The sequence below is a fragment of the Saccostrea cucullata genome, unplaced genomic scaffold, assembly GCF_032062105.1.
Source record: "Saccostrea cucullata isolate Sc308-1 unplaced genomic scaffold, CSIRO_AGI_Scuc_v1 ctg2384, whole genome shotgun sequence".
NCBI lineage: Eukaryota > Metazoa > Mollusca > Bivalvia > Ostreida > Ostreidae > Saccostrea > Saccostrea cuccullata.
The window spans coordinates 45228-61163 of NW_026941540.1; the positions used below are offsets into that span (position 1 = coordinate 45228).

Sequence of the window (15936 nt, forward strand, 5' to 3'; positions counted from 1 at the left end):
TTTTCTCCAGATTGCCGCGATATGGAATGTCAGGATTAAGATAAGTTATAAAGTGTGTATTTTAAAAAAAAAAAGTGTGTTCAGTAAATTTTTGACACTTAATCCTCGCGCCGATTTTTGTAACAAATTACCGCGATTTTCAAAGTTCAGAACATCGCTTGGTAAATTTTTTTGTTGCGTATAATACATCCGAACTGCGTTTTTTCCCCCAGTTTCAGACTCAAAAAGGGGGGTGCGTATTTTACATCAATGCGTATTATACTCGGCCAAATACGGTATATAGAATTATGTATCTATGTGTAATCTACTTGTGTGCCAAGTTATATCTAAATCAGACCAAAACTGTAGGAGGAGTAGCATTTTGAATGATTTTCACAAATTTTTCTATCTTTAGTAACAACGGCAACACCGTTCATCGAAATCAAAAACTGATACACAGAATTATATATCTTAGTGTAGTCTATCTGTGTGCCAAGTTATATTGAAATCAGATCAAAACTGTAGGAGGAGTAGCATTTTAAATGGTTTTCACAAAAATTTCTATTTTTAGTAACAACGGCAACATCGTTCATCGAAATCAAAAACCGATATACAGAATTATGTATCTTAGTGTAGTCTACTTGTGTGCCAAGTTATATTGAAATCAGATCAAAACTGTAGGAGGAGTAGCATTTTGAATGGTTTTCACAAAAATTTCTATTTTTAGTAACAACGGCAACACCGTTCATCGAAATCAAAAACCGATACACAGAATTATGTATCTTAGTGTAGTTTAATTGTGTGCCAAGTTATATTGAAATCAGATCAAAACTGTAGGAGGAGTAGCATTTTGAATGATTTTCACAAAAATTTCTATTTTTAGTAACAACGGCAACACCGTTCATCGAAATCAAAAACCGATACATAGAATTATGTATCTTAGTGTAGTCTACTTGTGTGCCAAGTTATATTGAAATCAGACCAAAACTGTAGGAGGAGTAGCATTTTGAATGATTTTCACAAAAATTTTTATTTTTAGTAACAACGGCAACATCGTTCATCGAAATCAAAAACCGATACACAGAATTATGTATCTTAGTGTAGTCTACTTGTGTGCAAAGTTATACTGAAATCAGACCAAAACTGTAGGAGGAGTAGCATTTTGAAAAATTGTTTACAGACGGACAGACAGACAGACAGACAGACAGACAGACGGACGGACGACGGACGCATTACTATTGCATAAGCTCTTCTGGTCTCTGACCAGTAGAGCTAAAAATTAGTTTGCAGTTGCCTACCAATCCACTGAAAATATATCCGACCAAAACTTTTTTATTAGCTTCTTTGTATTTAAATTTAAGATTTAATTTGAAATTGTTTCATTTTATATATTTGATTTTTGTTCTTATCTATCAATAGTTTATAATAAGTGGAGCTTATTTATGTTTGGTAAACCTATTTTTGTTAAATAACAAAAAGCTGAAATCTTCAATTTTTTTCTAAAAAAAAAAAAAAAAAACCATCTACCTTCCAACACACTTTAAAAATAGGTCTGCAACTGCAAACAAAGAATTTTTTAAGCTTGGCCTTATCTAAATGGTAATTGCCAGCATTCACACTGATCTGACATCTTCACCAGAGTGTTTTACCAGACTCCAAGACCATCAATAAATTCTTATATGAAGGGGTCACAATTACAGTATAGACACATAACATAATAACTAAAAAATTTTTGCTTAGTAAATGTCTATTACCTAGTTAACAATTGCCCTTCTACTTCTGAATGAAGATATATATATAGCAATTTAGTCTAGACTATTGAAAGCACTCGCTTTTTGTAGAACAATTTCTACTTTTCTTGACTCCCAGCCTGCTATACTTTTGTGTAAATGTCTCTTTTCACTATCTGTGCTTAAGTTGTCTTGATCAAGTAATTAAGCAAATTAAACCTCTCTCCTTATACTCTTTGCTATGCTTTGTGCTATGCTACTCTTGAAGTATGGTACCAGTAGACACAGGTTCAATACTGTAAGACTTGGCTTCTTTTGGCATCAGATTTTTTTCACAAGTCTTTATAAGATCTACCATGAGCCGGATGATGCTCACCTGAGCCTGATGAGTGATCTAAGATTAACTTAGTGCTAGGGAAAGATGATATTGCTTCATTAAAAGAGTACCGGTAATAATTAATTAAGAAATAAAATATCATTTTTAGAGTTTCACTGGGGTATGACATGAAGTCAGTCACATGATCAAATACTATAACACCCAAAAGGCGTTATAGCAGATTTGATCATGCACATCCCGACTTCATGTCATAACTCAATGAAACTATAAAAATGATATTTTATTTCTTATATTTATATTTTACGTTTTTACTCATGTTACAAAGAAATACAGGCATTAATCCGACTTTGATTTTGAAATGCAGAATCTACGACATCATGTGACGTACGTCACAGTCAGAACTTTCCAAATTGCTCGTGCAGTTTGCTTTCCATACGCAAGAATGTCTGCTCAATTGACCAACTGCATGTCATTGAAAATTGAATTTCAATTTTATTAGCATTGTTATATAAGGAAAGACATCAGCAAATGTAAATACTGTTGTATTATCCGTTAAATCTACAATACTTTTAAATCATGGGGAATGAGAATCACTTAGCTGTATAAGCATCAATTCATTATAAACATGTTCGCAAGTATGTATTTTATTATAATGAATACTTTTTAAGCAAATGCAGTTAAAAATTGATATGACCTTGCAAACTGAATCTCAGTGCACTAAACCACTTGAGAATGTTAAAAAAAAACGTGGAAGGCAAACAGACTGTTAAGGGCATCACTCAGACACCTTGACATGGGCATTGGAGGGTAAGCTAATTATACAATCTCTACAAGTCTCATCTGATTTACCTAAGCAGGTGATAATAAATGCACAATTCATAATGCAGAGACTTTATGAATGAATCCCGAGCTTTCCACATATTTTATAAAAATGGCTCAAGGTGTGAAATTTGTCAATGCAGTGTATACGTCTTAAAGTGGCTGGCGTCGCCAAGTCATCAAAATTCACAGAAGTAATTCTCTGTTACTCATTCCTACCTCAGGTGTCAATAAACTTTAAAAGGATGAGGAGTATTTTAATGTGAATATAAAAACCCTCTGAATTCAGCCCAGTCACTTGACAGAGCATGAGAATTTGACTATTTTACAACGTGGAACTTCTCCCATCTGATGAAAATGAAATCAGACTGCATCTGTACATATAAATTGTACATGCATTTACTGTCTACATTGTGACTGAATAGCTTTTGGTCGGCATGTATGAATTTGAAATGAGTTGACATTTAATATGAATTAATGTAAAAAAAATCATAGCAAAGTAATCAGAGTTTTGACCTTTTCATCATCAAAATTTCAAACATGTCTGTTCTTCAATGTATGCTAGTACTGAAATTCTGTGCAAATAGCATAAACAGGTCAACAAAACTGGCTAGGCAAAAAATGTACTATTGGTGCATATACATATAGAATTCTTTAAAAAGACATTTATTGCCGATGAAAAGTAAAATCTATTTAATTATCCTTTCAAATTTAGTCAGCGCATAAATCATATCAAACTGTTATGGAAGACCATGCATATTCAAATTAATCATTATCTTTCTAAAAAGGTGACCAACAGATCTGAGCCTCAGTAAAACAGGTTACCTGATACCCTTTGAAGGCATCACATAAAGAATTCAAGCAATAACTACCCTTTCACAATGTTAAATGTCAATCATGAGATTAGGTCAATGACAAAGGGGTATCTTGAACATGAACGTATGTGCTTCCTGAACCAGTAATATCTAGGACATATCTTTATAAAGAATGAATAAAGCTATATTACAGAATGTTGAGGCTACAATGTTATTCTTTGAAATTTATGACTGATAATAGTTAAGTAATTATGGTACTCTTAAAAAATTTCACTACCTTGAAAATCATTCAAAGTCATTCAGAACTTTTTTTTCAACTTTTAAAGGGTGGTCTCAAATTGCGGTATTGGCAAAAAATCACTATGCATGCTATTTCAATATAGGAATGATTATCTCATCCTCATCAAAATAATATTTACGATCTTTATAGCTTGACAAATTTAGTGTTTAACTACTATCAATATGCATTGCCAAAGAGGCTCTCCTTGACTTGACCCTGCAATAAATATCATTGTGACAAGATACTTCTATCCACATAGACACTATAGTTTACATGCATGCTTAGGATACCAGTATTTTTAAAATGAAAATCTGATTTATGACTTGGAATCTGATTAGGAAAATGTATAGATTTCTGCTTATCAAATTGTTAAAACTTAGTTCCTCTCCAAAAAACTTGTAAATTCTTCCTATGTAATTTTTTGATAATTTCACACCACTTTTGGGGGCTGAGGTCAAGCCCATAAAAATTGGGAAAAAGTTGGGAGGAATTTTAGGCAAAAATTCATACATTAAATCATAGTACATTGGGTTTCTTAAAATGTGTTTGTTGTGAACCAAATGTCTGTTTTCTGTACAGAGGAATATGAAACAAGCTCAGTTATTAATTATCTTTCTGTATGTTCTTAAATCCCAAGGAAAGATTACTATTGCAAAAATGGAGCACATTCAATTAGGGGAGAAGGTCTTTTTTTTAAAATTTACAATGGGAACATCTTTTCTTGAAAAAAAATTATGGGTTAAAAATCTAGTTTCATGTCATCATTTTAAATTGCAAAGATTTTAAGAAGAAAAAAATTTAAAAGTCATGTACTACGTAGAATAAATAATACACATCAATAAAGGTTACGAGAAAAATAAAAACATGTTTATTCTATCTGATTAACTCTGATCAAATTCTGAACATAAACATGGAATGACTTGGCCATTATAAGCCTATTTCGTGTTATTTTAAAGGCCATATCTGAGCTTCCACAAGGATTAGGTTATGCAAGTATAAAGGTCCCCCAAAGTAAGATCATGTGATTTTTATCTACCTTCTTTCAATAATGGATTCACATCCAAGAGAAAGCTTTATTAAATATTGAAAAAATATCTTATATTTGAGATCAAGTAAAAATTATTGTAAATGAAGCTAAGTTTATTTCCTTCTTTCCTCAATGAACAAATATGAGAAGTATTTTTTTTTTTTATAGAATTAAATTTATTATAATTCTTTTTATCAGAATTTAAGCTTAACACTAAACCTATTAATTTCACAGTTCCTGGATCTAACAATTAGTTTAAGCTTCTTTTTAGCAAAGTGAGATTGAGAGCCAAGAGATGATTGAACAGGCTCTTGTGTAAGGGTAAATTATGATGGTGTAAAGTTTAATGAATGGTTATGTAAAGTGAATAAATGTTGACAAAGAGCCTCTTAGAAAGAAATTTCACATTTTAAATGTTTCCTTAGTTTACTTTTTTTGTCCTAATGGAAAAAAAAAGAGTTTCAAAGGACATTCAGCAATATAAAAGATAATGCAATATGAAGACCAAATTTTACTGTCATAGCAGCAATCAATATGAAGAAAAGTCAATTTCATGCAGCTGACAGTAACAACAGTGCTTCATGTAAATCTAATGGATACAATATGCATCATACAATTAACCTAATGGTTCTGCACTTTGAATTCAAAGCTTATATAACTATTGCTTTGGGGTTTATATTTTGCAAAATTTTCATAACTTAAAAAAATACCATCTATTAAATGTGAAAGAAAGAGAGCAGATATCACCATGGTTTCCTATTGAAATTTCTTGTGCAGGATCATAATTTTGGCATAAAAATTGCATTTTAAAATTAAACACTTTCCTTTATTTTTTACCTTTTGACTCAGCCATTAGACAAGGAAAGTTATGAAATATAATTAGTTTTGCCACCCAGTACCCCCCGCCTCCCATATGGTTATAACAAATCATTTTGACTTCAAAAAGTAAAATAGGAGGTGCACAATGGCCATAATAAAGACCATGAAATCAAATACATGGTGAGAAGATGTTCCAGAGAGTCAGACGGACGGACGGAATTAACGATAACTATATACCCTCCCGCTTTTCAAGCGGGGGGTATAACTAGTAAACAGAATGATTACTAATCACGACGAACGCTTTACGAGGCACACTGGTTAAATTTACTAGGTACTGTAACACATCAAATTTGACTTAACAAAATACATACTGTACATTATTTTCTTGTTACATGTACATATAGGATCATTATTTTGTCATACCTTGCATCAAAATGATGGGAGACATTAAAGCTTCACAGATAATAATGGAAAATGAGATGGAAAGTTATAATATTAAGTTTTGTGATTAACACATACCTGTATCGGAAATAAATTTTTTTCTATATATTAAAAAATAATGCTGCATATTTCTAGTGGGTTTTTTTTTTTAATTTTGTTCAAAGAATTTATCATAAACATGACATGGGGAAAAAATTTTGGATCAAAATGTCAAATTGAAGGCCACAACAAGAGTTAGAATTTTGAAATATGCTTTATATAATATTTGCTAATAATGATCCAGATTATTAAAAGTTCTGCAAGAATTATATAAAATTTTAAATCCAGAAGCTGAATTAAGATTTTACACCATTCTACCAGAATAAATAAAGTCATATGATTATAATGGCAAAGTCCATGTTTTGCTACAATTTCTAAATTGTAATAAAGCATTGTGAAAGTTTCATTAAATTTCAATTTGATTCACCAAATTTTTATAATAATTCACATTATGACTCAGGCTACAATTTCTAAATTGCAGCATTGGAGAATTTAATTTGATTCACCAAATTTTTATAATAATTCACAAGAATCATCTTTCTTTTTTTTCTAGAAATTTCTACATATTTCAACTGTATTTTTCCATGTTGAAAGAAGTTTTATGAATTAAAGTTACGAAATCCAGTCCAAATATAGGCATATCACTTCCTTTTGATGATCCTAAAAAATGCTCAGTATTTGTAAAAATTCTATGAACTATGCATAGACTTTCTAACATGGGCATATCATATATCACAATTTGAATTCCAGTAAATGGTGCATTTAGGAGATTTATGCTGCATTAGTTTCAGCCAATGAACAAATCTACTGGGACTACCACTATACTGCAATTATGCCTTATTGTGTGGCAAAAGCAAAATTCCAATAGCAATTTTCAATTTTAACCTCATTTTTGGTCTTTCAAAATTTAAAAAAAAAAAATAAAATTGAAAAAAAAAACTTACCCTGAGTATTTCCTGAACATTTGGCCTCACAATCTTCTTTGGTTTTGAATCTGTTGTCATTCCCTTCACACCCTCCATACCAGAATCTCTCACACCTCCTGGATGTACTGTTGTAGAAATGGAGCACAGTATAGTTCCTGCAAGGTCCCCTCTCTGGCTTCAAGCCGCAGAAATCTGCCACAACAGGAGAACAATTGAGAATAAAGATCACACTAATTCCAACGATCCCACATAGGATATTTTGAGGTAGTATCCACTTGTCCATCATCAGTTAATTTTGCTGATGCTTTCTCTCCCGAAAAACACCAGTTGATTAAGATGGAACCAAACTATTGCACATACACACACACCAACATCCAAAATCTCTCTTATTGAGAGAGAGAGAGAAAAAAAAAAGTTCACGAAACTTAATCAATATAATAATCCCTCTGAATCTAACTATCAACGGGAACTCAGACAGTAATAATTCCAATGTAAATCAACTCTGTGTAAAATTTCCGCTCATGCTACAACTTAACCTTTTATTTCAGAACAGTTAAAATTCCACATACTAAAAATACAACCCGAAAAAAAAATCCAATCAACACTAGGCTACTGTACTTTAAAAAAAACTTCACCACTGTAATGAAAGTATTTAAAATAAGTTATAGTATACGGAAAAAGAAAATATCCCCAGCTTGTCTCACGCTTTAAATCCCCATAACACAATATTGGTCAGTGCTAGTCACGGATTTCTACACCCGGTCACACACTATTATGATCTGCATTACTTTAATGGGCCCCTAGACCAAAAAGAGGTGGGAAACACTATTTCCTTTACGAGTTGAAGCTCTTTGTATGTTTATTATCTAGAAACTCCTCCCCCTCGACCTAGCTTGGCATTATAGGCAGAGAGAGAGAGACAGACTTTTTTAGGGTCTTTACCTGACCAAGATAAAATGCCATTCAGAGTGTGCTACTTTAATGAAAACCTGATTACACCTGGAATTCAGGTAGCTGTTAAAATTCTTGTTTTTTACATCCAAACAGTCCCAAATATGGAAACTGCAATTCTACACTTATTTCTATGTCACTGACTATGCTTTAAAAGCTTTGGAGAATTTAAACAAATAAGCTTAGGGATGATAAAAGTGTGCAAAGTTGGTAAACATTTCTTATATAACCCTCTCTTTCAGAACTAATCCCAGTCAGTGTTTGAGAGAGACCCTCTTGTATAGTGTCCCATCATTTGCTTGGTATCTAACTGTAAACAACTGTCTTATCCTCTGTCTGAATTAAGTTTCTCATAAATATACCTGTACTGAAAAAACCACAGAATCATGAGTAATTCAGAGAAACTGGTTGTACAGGTAAATTTTTATCTCTGAGAAAATCTCTGGTACATACTAGTATATATTGGAGAGATCAAGGAGAAAAAAATTTCTCGAAACTGAATGAATGATTTCAAAATCATACCATGAAATTTTTCATGGTTTGATTCTCTAAATTACAGGTAAGGGCAGGTGTAAAACATTATGACCAACATTGTAAAAACCTCATTGGGTATTTAAAAATAACAATAATTCCGTAAGTCCATTTGGTGGAAAACCTATCGTAAATGATATCTAGTAAGCAGATAATAATATCTTCCTCTTCCGTAAGTTACGTAAATTACCTGAGTATTCATTCATTACCTAATTGGTGGAAATATTTAAATCTCCTATCCCAAGTATTCTAAAGAAAGATTTCAAGCAGTTAAATTGAATTTCATAATACCAGTCAAAATAAGATCTTGTGTATTGTCCATGTGTTTCATTATTGGTTTTCAAATCTTTCATCTTTCTTGGTCTGGGGCAACAGAGACCATATAAAACTTTTAACAGTGCTACATCTGACAGAAGATTAAATCTCTGCCGAACAATACCCAGCTTGATGACTATCTTTTTTTTCGATCTTTTTTCTTTACAATACGCCCGTTCATTCTGACCTAAAAGTCTGATCCTATAAGATCAGCTCCCTATATGTAAGGATGGAGATTTTACGAATTAATTATTGAAGCCACAACTGATTCTTTTGATCAGAATGAAAGTTTTTTCCCCTCCCTCCAGCTTACAAATCCAGAAGTAGTATTCTCGATGTTACACTTATTAGCTACTTGATGTATTGAATACACACAATGATGATGTCTGTAAACTTCAAGCATTGGAGACACACTAGTCTACAAGAGCCTGAGGGACTAAGATTTACATTCGAGATATCATCAGTGTTATGTAAGAAATCAAATATTTAGTAATGAACCAACAAATTAAAAGAGAAGTAATGTACATTTAAGGGTCTTTACTACACTCTATGGTTATAAGTTTGAAATGGTAATGTGACTAATGTTTGATCACATCTTTAAAATCTGAATTACGCAGTTTTTCAAAATCCAAATCAAGAATCTAGGTCATTGAAATCAAAATTCTAGAAACATCTACACAACTGAATTTACACATAAATTTTTCAACGGCATTTAATGTAGGCATTTTCAAAGTAAGAGAATATAAAGTTTAATTTTTAAAGAAGTTTTTTGGGTGGGTGGGGGGTGAGATGTGTGTGTGTGTGTCATGATTTGCATCACAATTAATTGTACATGAAAATATCTATTAGTGTATATATATAGGATACATGTCAACACCACAAAAGAAAATACTTTCCTTATAATTTAATCATTATAATTTTAATGTGTTAATTCCATGGGTATTACAGCATGCAGTTCTTTGAACAGAGTCCAGGTGTAAGGAAGGCTGAAATAGAATCTTAATTGGGATATAAACCCATTATTGCGGACACTGGCCAGCCTGGGTATATAGTGTAGATATTATGTAAATATATATCTATTAGTATAGGCTACATATTAACTCTATGACAAAAAAAAATCCTAGCCCTTTAATCATTATAATTTTAATGTGATAGTTTCATGGGTATTACAGCATCAACACCTAGGAATAGACACTTAGTGAACGGACACCACAAGGTGTCTGAAAGGCTCAAATAAAATCTAAACTAGGATCTAAAGCGATTACTGGACATATGTCAGCCAGGGTGATATACAAAGAGTAAAGATTTACTAATGGGAGAAATAATGTGGTGTCCTTTAGCAGCTGTAAAACTATTTAGGGGGAATAAAAATGTCTGGACTGTGTCTGAACTGTGTTTTAGATAACACCCCTCTAAATTATTAATTCTTATGCAAATTTATGCATTATATTTACTTTAAATAGTTATAAAAAAATTAAAAAGTTAAATAATTAGCATTTAAAAATCATTACAATTAACACTTGGATTTTGGGTTGTTTGTCTTGGGTTTCTTTCCAAAGGTACTTTTTGAAGGAAGTGCATTGGTTGCTTAGTGCACCTTAGGAAAATCATGTGTAAAAGTGTATGATATGAAATTAAAAAAAAAAAAATTAAAACCAAAAAATTTAACAAATGGGCCCATGGGCCACAACACTCACTGAGTCACCTTGGATTTTTTCTTAATTTTCTTCAAAACAGTGGACCCACCTTTTTTGGGGGGAGAGAGGGGCTAAGTTATGATCAAACCTGAATCTACACAGCACAGACAAATTATAAACATTCTATCCTTAATAAGAATTCTAACTTTTAAATAAAGGCATTTCTTGGATTCTCTAGTGACCAAATCCTGCTCAAAGTGATCAAACTGAAGAAAACCAGAAGTCTCTGTCAAGACTGAAGCTCTACTGGTTTGTACTTATAGCAAAGGAAGAGAAAAGTACTTAAGCAGTTGGAAATTGAAACTTTTCAACAGCAATAAATAGAATAATGATCCTTGATTAAGTCTCTTTATGTTCTTAGTGCAGTCTACTTGCATGCCACATTTATATTATAATCAGACTAAAATTGTATTTGGAGTAGCATTTTGAAAGAATTTCACAAAAATTTCTATTTTTAGTAACCACGGCAACACCGTTCATCGAAATCAAAAACCGATACACAGAATTATGTATCTTATTGTAGTCTACTTGTGTGCCAAGTTATATTGAAATCAGACTAAAACTGTAGAAGGAGTAGCATTTTGAAAGAATTTCACAGAAATTTCTATTTTTAGTAACCACAGCAACACTGTTCATTGGAATCAAAAACTGATATTCAGAATTATGTATCTGAGTGTGGTCTACTTGTGTGCAAATTTACATTGACAGCAGACCAAAACTGTAGTAGTAATTTTGACAGGATTTCACAGCAATTTCTACTTTTAGTAACCACAGCAACACTGTTCATCGAAATCAAAAACCGTTACACAAAATTATGTATCTTATTGTAGTCTAATTGTGTGCCAAGTTATATTGAAATCAGACAAAAACTGTAGGAGGAGTAGCATTTTGAAAGAATTTCACAGAAATTTCTACTTTTAGTAACCACGGCAACACCATCAAAATCAAAAACCAATACACAGAATTATGTATCTCAGTGTAATCTACTTGTGTGCCAAGTTATATTGAAATCAGACCAAAACTGTAGGAGGAGTAGCATTTTGAAAGCAAAAAAATATGTTTATCTTAGTGTAATCTACTTGTGTGCCAAGTTATATTGAAATCAGACCAAAACTGTAGGAGGAGTAGCATTTTGAAAACGGACGACGGACGCATTACTATCGCATAAGCTCTTCTGGTCTCTGACCAGTAGAGCTAAAAATTAAATCTACATTACCTGAAGATGTTTGAACATTAAAATTATCATTAATCATAGCCCTACTGTCATTTAGAGGACAAAAAAATAAGATTTTTTTTTCCATTTATATTTGCAAAATGTGCTTTCATCCCCTATTATGGCCCAACCCTACCTCTTAGGAGGGGTATGATTTGAACTGCATTTTGAAACAAAATGTATCCTACAGATTTTATTTCCTTCATATATTCCCTGTACAACTCGACCCTCGATTTCCCCATTCCCTTGGTCACTGGTTTGCAGAAACACATCTTCACTACTAGAGTCGTAGAGAATGTTTGCATATTTTTAGTAATTTTCATACATTAGCTCATCATAAATTTTGATCTTTTATTGTGTCCCCAAACTTTGAACAAAAGTGAATTTACATTAAGTCAAGATGTTTTTTCATATTTTCAAGAAGACATTAAGTTTTTAAAGATATTCATCCTATTTTGTCTTTTCTTGATCATCTTTCCTTTTAGAGAAAATCTTGCTTAAAATAAAGTGAGAGATCTTGTGGACTTTCAACTTTGCATTCTTGGATCATCAACATCAAACAGAGAAAAAATAAGAGCTAAAAGTATATACTACTTCAATAATATTTAATAAAATTCTTTGGGTTCACACCTCCACAGTTTTGCTCAGCAACAGATTACTGTGATGTAGTAATGTCCTAAGTAGCAAAAGAAGGTCAACAAACATAACTGCACCTGAATGCTTTGAAATTCATTCATTATTTGAATGAGACAATTTGGCTTCATAAGAAAACATGATTCAACAAATATGGAACATGAAAAGGTCTGTGCTGTAAATAATGAGATTAGCCGCCTTTTGTTCTTTTAGATGAGTTAAGTGACCACTTAATGTACTTGACACAAGGGGGCTAAATATGTACTAATGAGGTCATTGGGAGATTATATTCATCAGGTGGCACTTTAAGATATCATACACCCTCCAAAAACTGCGTATCTGTTTATTTCGAATGTCTATATTTTCATGCGAGTGATTAAAGTGGGAATCAATCTAACCACTATATGTTAATTCACCCCCACCCAGTGGCACCCCTCCCCCCCCCCCAAAAAAAAATTAACAATATGACATCCACAGGAGTACTCCAATGCCCCATATAAATCAATGATTGGGGGGGGGGGGGTAAATAGTTTTTGCCCTGTTTATCTGTCTGTCTGTTGTATGCAAAAACTTTAACCTTCTGCATAACTTTTGATTGGGTGGGGCTATGACATTCATATTCCAGAGGTATTTTCCTTGTGACAAGACCTTTCTTTTGATATCATCAACACTGACCTCTTGACCTTGAAGTTTGACACACTTTTACAAAAATTTGCCAAACTTTAACCTAGGCCACAACTTTTGAATAGTTTGTGCTTTTTTACTTCACAATTATGTATTCATTGTGACAATTTAAGACCTATCAAATGGTATAAATATTTTGGACCTTTGATCCAATTTTAGAAAACATAACTTTGAACAGTTAGTACTAGGTCTTTTATATTTCAAGGTTCACAGGTGTATTCCTTGTGACAAGATAATGCAGTACGAGGTAGCAAATGTTTATTCAAGGTGCTGTTCCCTTTTTTGTTGTAACCTCTAACTTCATTTGACTAAAAGTCTGGCCAAGTTTTTCCCATAATTTTTCCACAAAACTTGTTGAAATTGAGAACTTAGGTATAAAAAAAAATTATCTTCTTATACATGGACAATTTTTTACGTCATTGCAAAAAACATACACATGTGAATTTACTTTGAAAACCAGAAGTCTCTGTCGAGACTGTAGCTCTACTGGTTTGTACTTATCAAAAACCATTGCACTATTTTATGTATCTTTGTGTAGTCTATTTGTGTGCCAACTTATTTTGAAATCAAACCAAAACTGTAGAAGGAGTAGAGCGTTTTAAAGGAGTTTCACAGAAAATTCTATTTTTAGTAACCATGGCAACACCGTTCATCGAAATCAAAAACCGATGCACTATTCTATGCAAGTCTATTGTTTATTTTGAAATCAGACCAAAACTGTAGAAGGTGCTAAAGGAATTTCACAGAAAATTCTATTTTTGTAACCATGGCAACACCTTTCAAAAACCGATGCACTATTTTGACTTAGTGTAGTCTACTTGTGTGCCAAGTTATATTTCAGACCAAAACTGTAATTTTTCACAGAGAAATCTATTTTTAGTAACTATGGCAAACTCACCGAAATCAAAAACCGATGCACTATTCTATGAAATTTTGAAATGAAACCAAAACATCATTTAGGAATTTCACAGAAAACTATTTTTAGTAACCATGGCAACACCGTATAAAAAAAAAATGCACTATTCTATGTATCTTAGTGTATACTTGTGTGCCAAGTAATACTGAAATTTTTTAGCGTTTTGAAAAATTGCAAAAAACATACACATGTGAATTTACTTTGAAAAAAATTAAGGATTTTTTTTTCTTGTAATTGGTAATTTACAGATTTATAAAACAAATATCTTTCAAGGGCAAAAGCACAAAAAAAAAATCTTACCCCCCCCCCCTTCCTTTCCAAAAAAAAAAGTCCTTTAACTGGAGCAAGCTATTTGACCTATATGTCCAAAATAAATTCCCAAAATCGACCACTCTTGTGGTCACTTGATAAACTCATTGGTGTCAACAGTATCCAATTAAAGCCAAGTGGTCATGGCAGATCTGTTCATTCATGTGACCTTATACAATGCTTGACCATGTACATTATCTAAGACTAAGGTTGCTTTCCTCTACAAACTGACATTTGGCCTAAAAAAAAAATTCACAGGATCTCGATGATTATTCTGCTGAATCAACATTTTTTTTAATATATGATCAAGCATTAGCTGTTTTAAAGCATATATTCCAAAAAACCTTCCCAAAAATGGATCTAATACACATAATTATTAAGAAAGTATAAAGTATTGTTGTACATTTAGCTTAGACTAATATGGCCTTCTAAAGTGATGAAACTGTATGAATGGGTTTTTGGTCTCATCCTTAAGACTTGAAGCTCTTATTAGTCCTGATACATGATGCCAAAAAATGCAACCTGGACAAAATTCTTTTACAGCAGAAGATAAACATCAAAGTAAAGTCAAAATTCTCTATCTTGATCTCATTCAAATCTATAATCTTTACCAACTGTTTCTTCAATACAGCATGCAACTCTTTTCTGCAGCTCTGCAAGACAAGCAGACTTTAAAAAGTCTCCCCCTCTGCCAGTTAGTCTAGACAGTATCATAGTTTGTGATCCCAAATAATGTAAAACTTCAAACTTTTGAAGAAGGATCCTCAAATTAAATCAAGAGAGATAAGTTGAATCATAAGATATTGTTTCAAGTGCAATCAGTGCATACTTCTCCCATACTTTCCTTCTCCCTGAAAGCACACGCTAGGTGGGAGGAATGTGGTTTTATGATGTGACGTACCCCCACTTTAATATTAAGTGTTTATCTTAGTACAGACATATTTTAGAACCCTCCTCCATCCTTTTTAAATGTTTTATACATCTGACAATTCTTATGTTGAAGAACTGCTAGTAACGCCAGAATTTGTTTCTTTCAGAGGTTCCAACCTCTGGTGTACCCAGAACACATGAATGTTCATCATTTTTTTTTAACTTTAAGCAGATACTGCCACTTATACCTTTCTTTTTTATTCCTGATGAGGAGGCTTGCAAAACAGACAATCTTTAGGACTTGCCCTTTCCGAATTTTTTTCAGGTGCGCAGGTGAAAAAGATGATTCAGAATTTTCAACATACCCCGACTTTAATATCATGTAAGATCATCCCCCTTATATAAACAATAACTGGATCAACTTTCTACTTATTATTTTATTCCAGAAAAAGAAAAACATCTGGTATCGCAAATAGATCATTAGAATGAAAAATAAACGTATACCCTCATTAAATGGACGTGAATCACTGACTTAGCTGTTCCACATGACCGCTAATAAAGTGACATGGGGTACCAAGTACTTATTATGCAAACAAGGTGGCAAC

At 32.5% G+C, this 15936-nt stretch overlaps 1 protein-coding gene across 1 annotated transcript in view; it reads right to left on the reverse strand.

Annotated features, from left to right (window-relative positions):
- The window catches only part of LOC134258025 (papilin-like), a 68698-nt gene that overhangs the window by 30912 nt on the left and 21850 nt on the right, over window positions 1–15936 (reverse strand). Inside the window, exon 5 of the mRNA XM_062740584.1 lies at window positions 7231–7404. Within this exon, the coding sequence (XP_062596568.1) occupies window positions 7231–7404 (174 nt within the window). The remainder of the gene's footprint in view (window positions 1–7230; window positions 7405–15936) is intronic.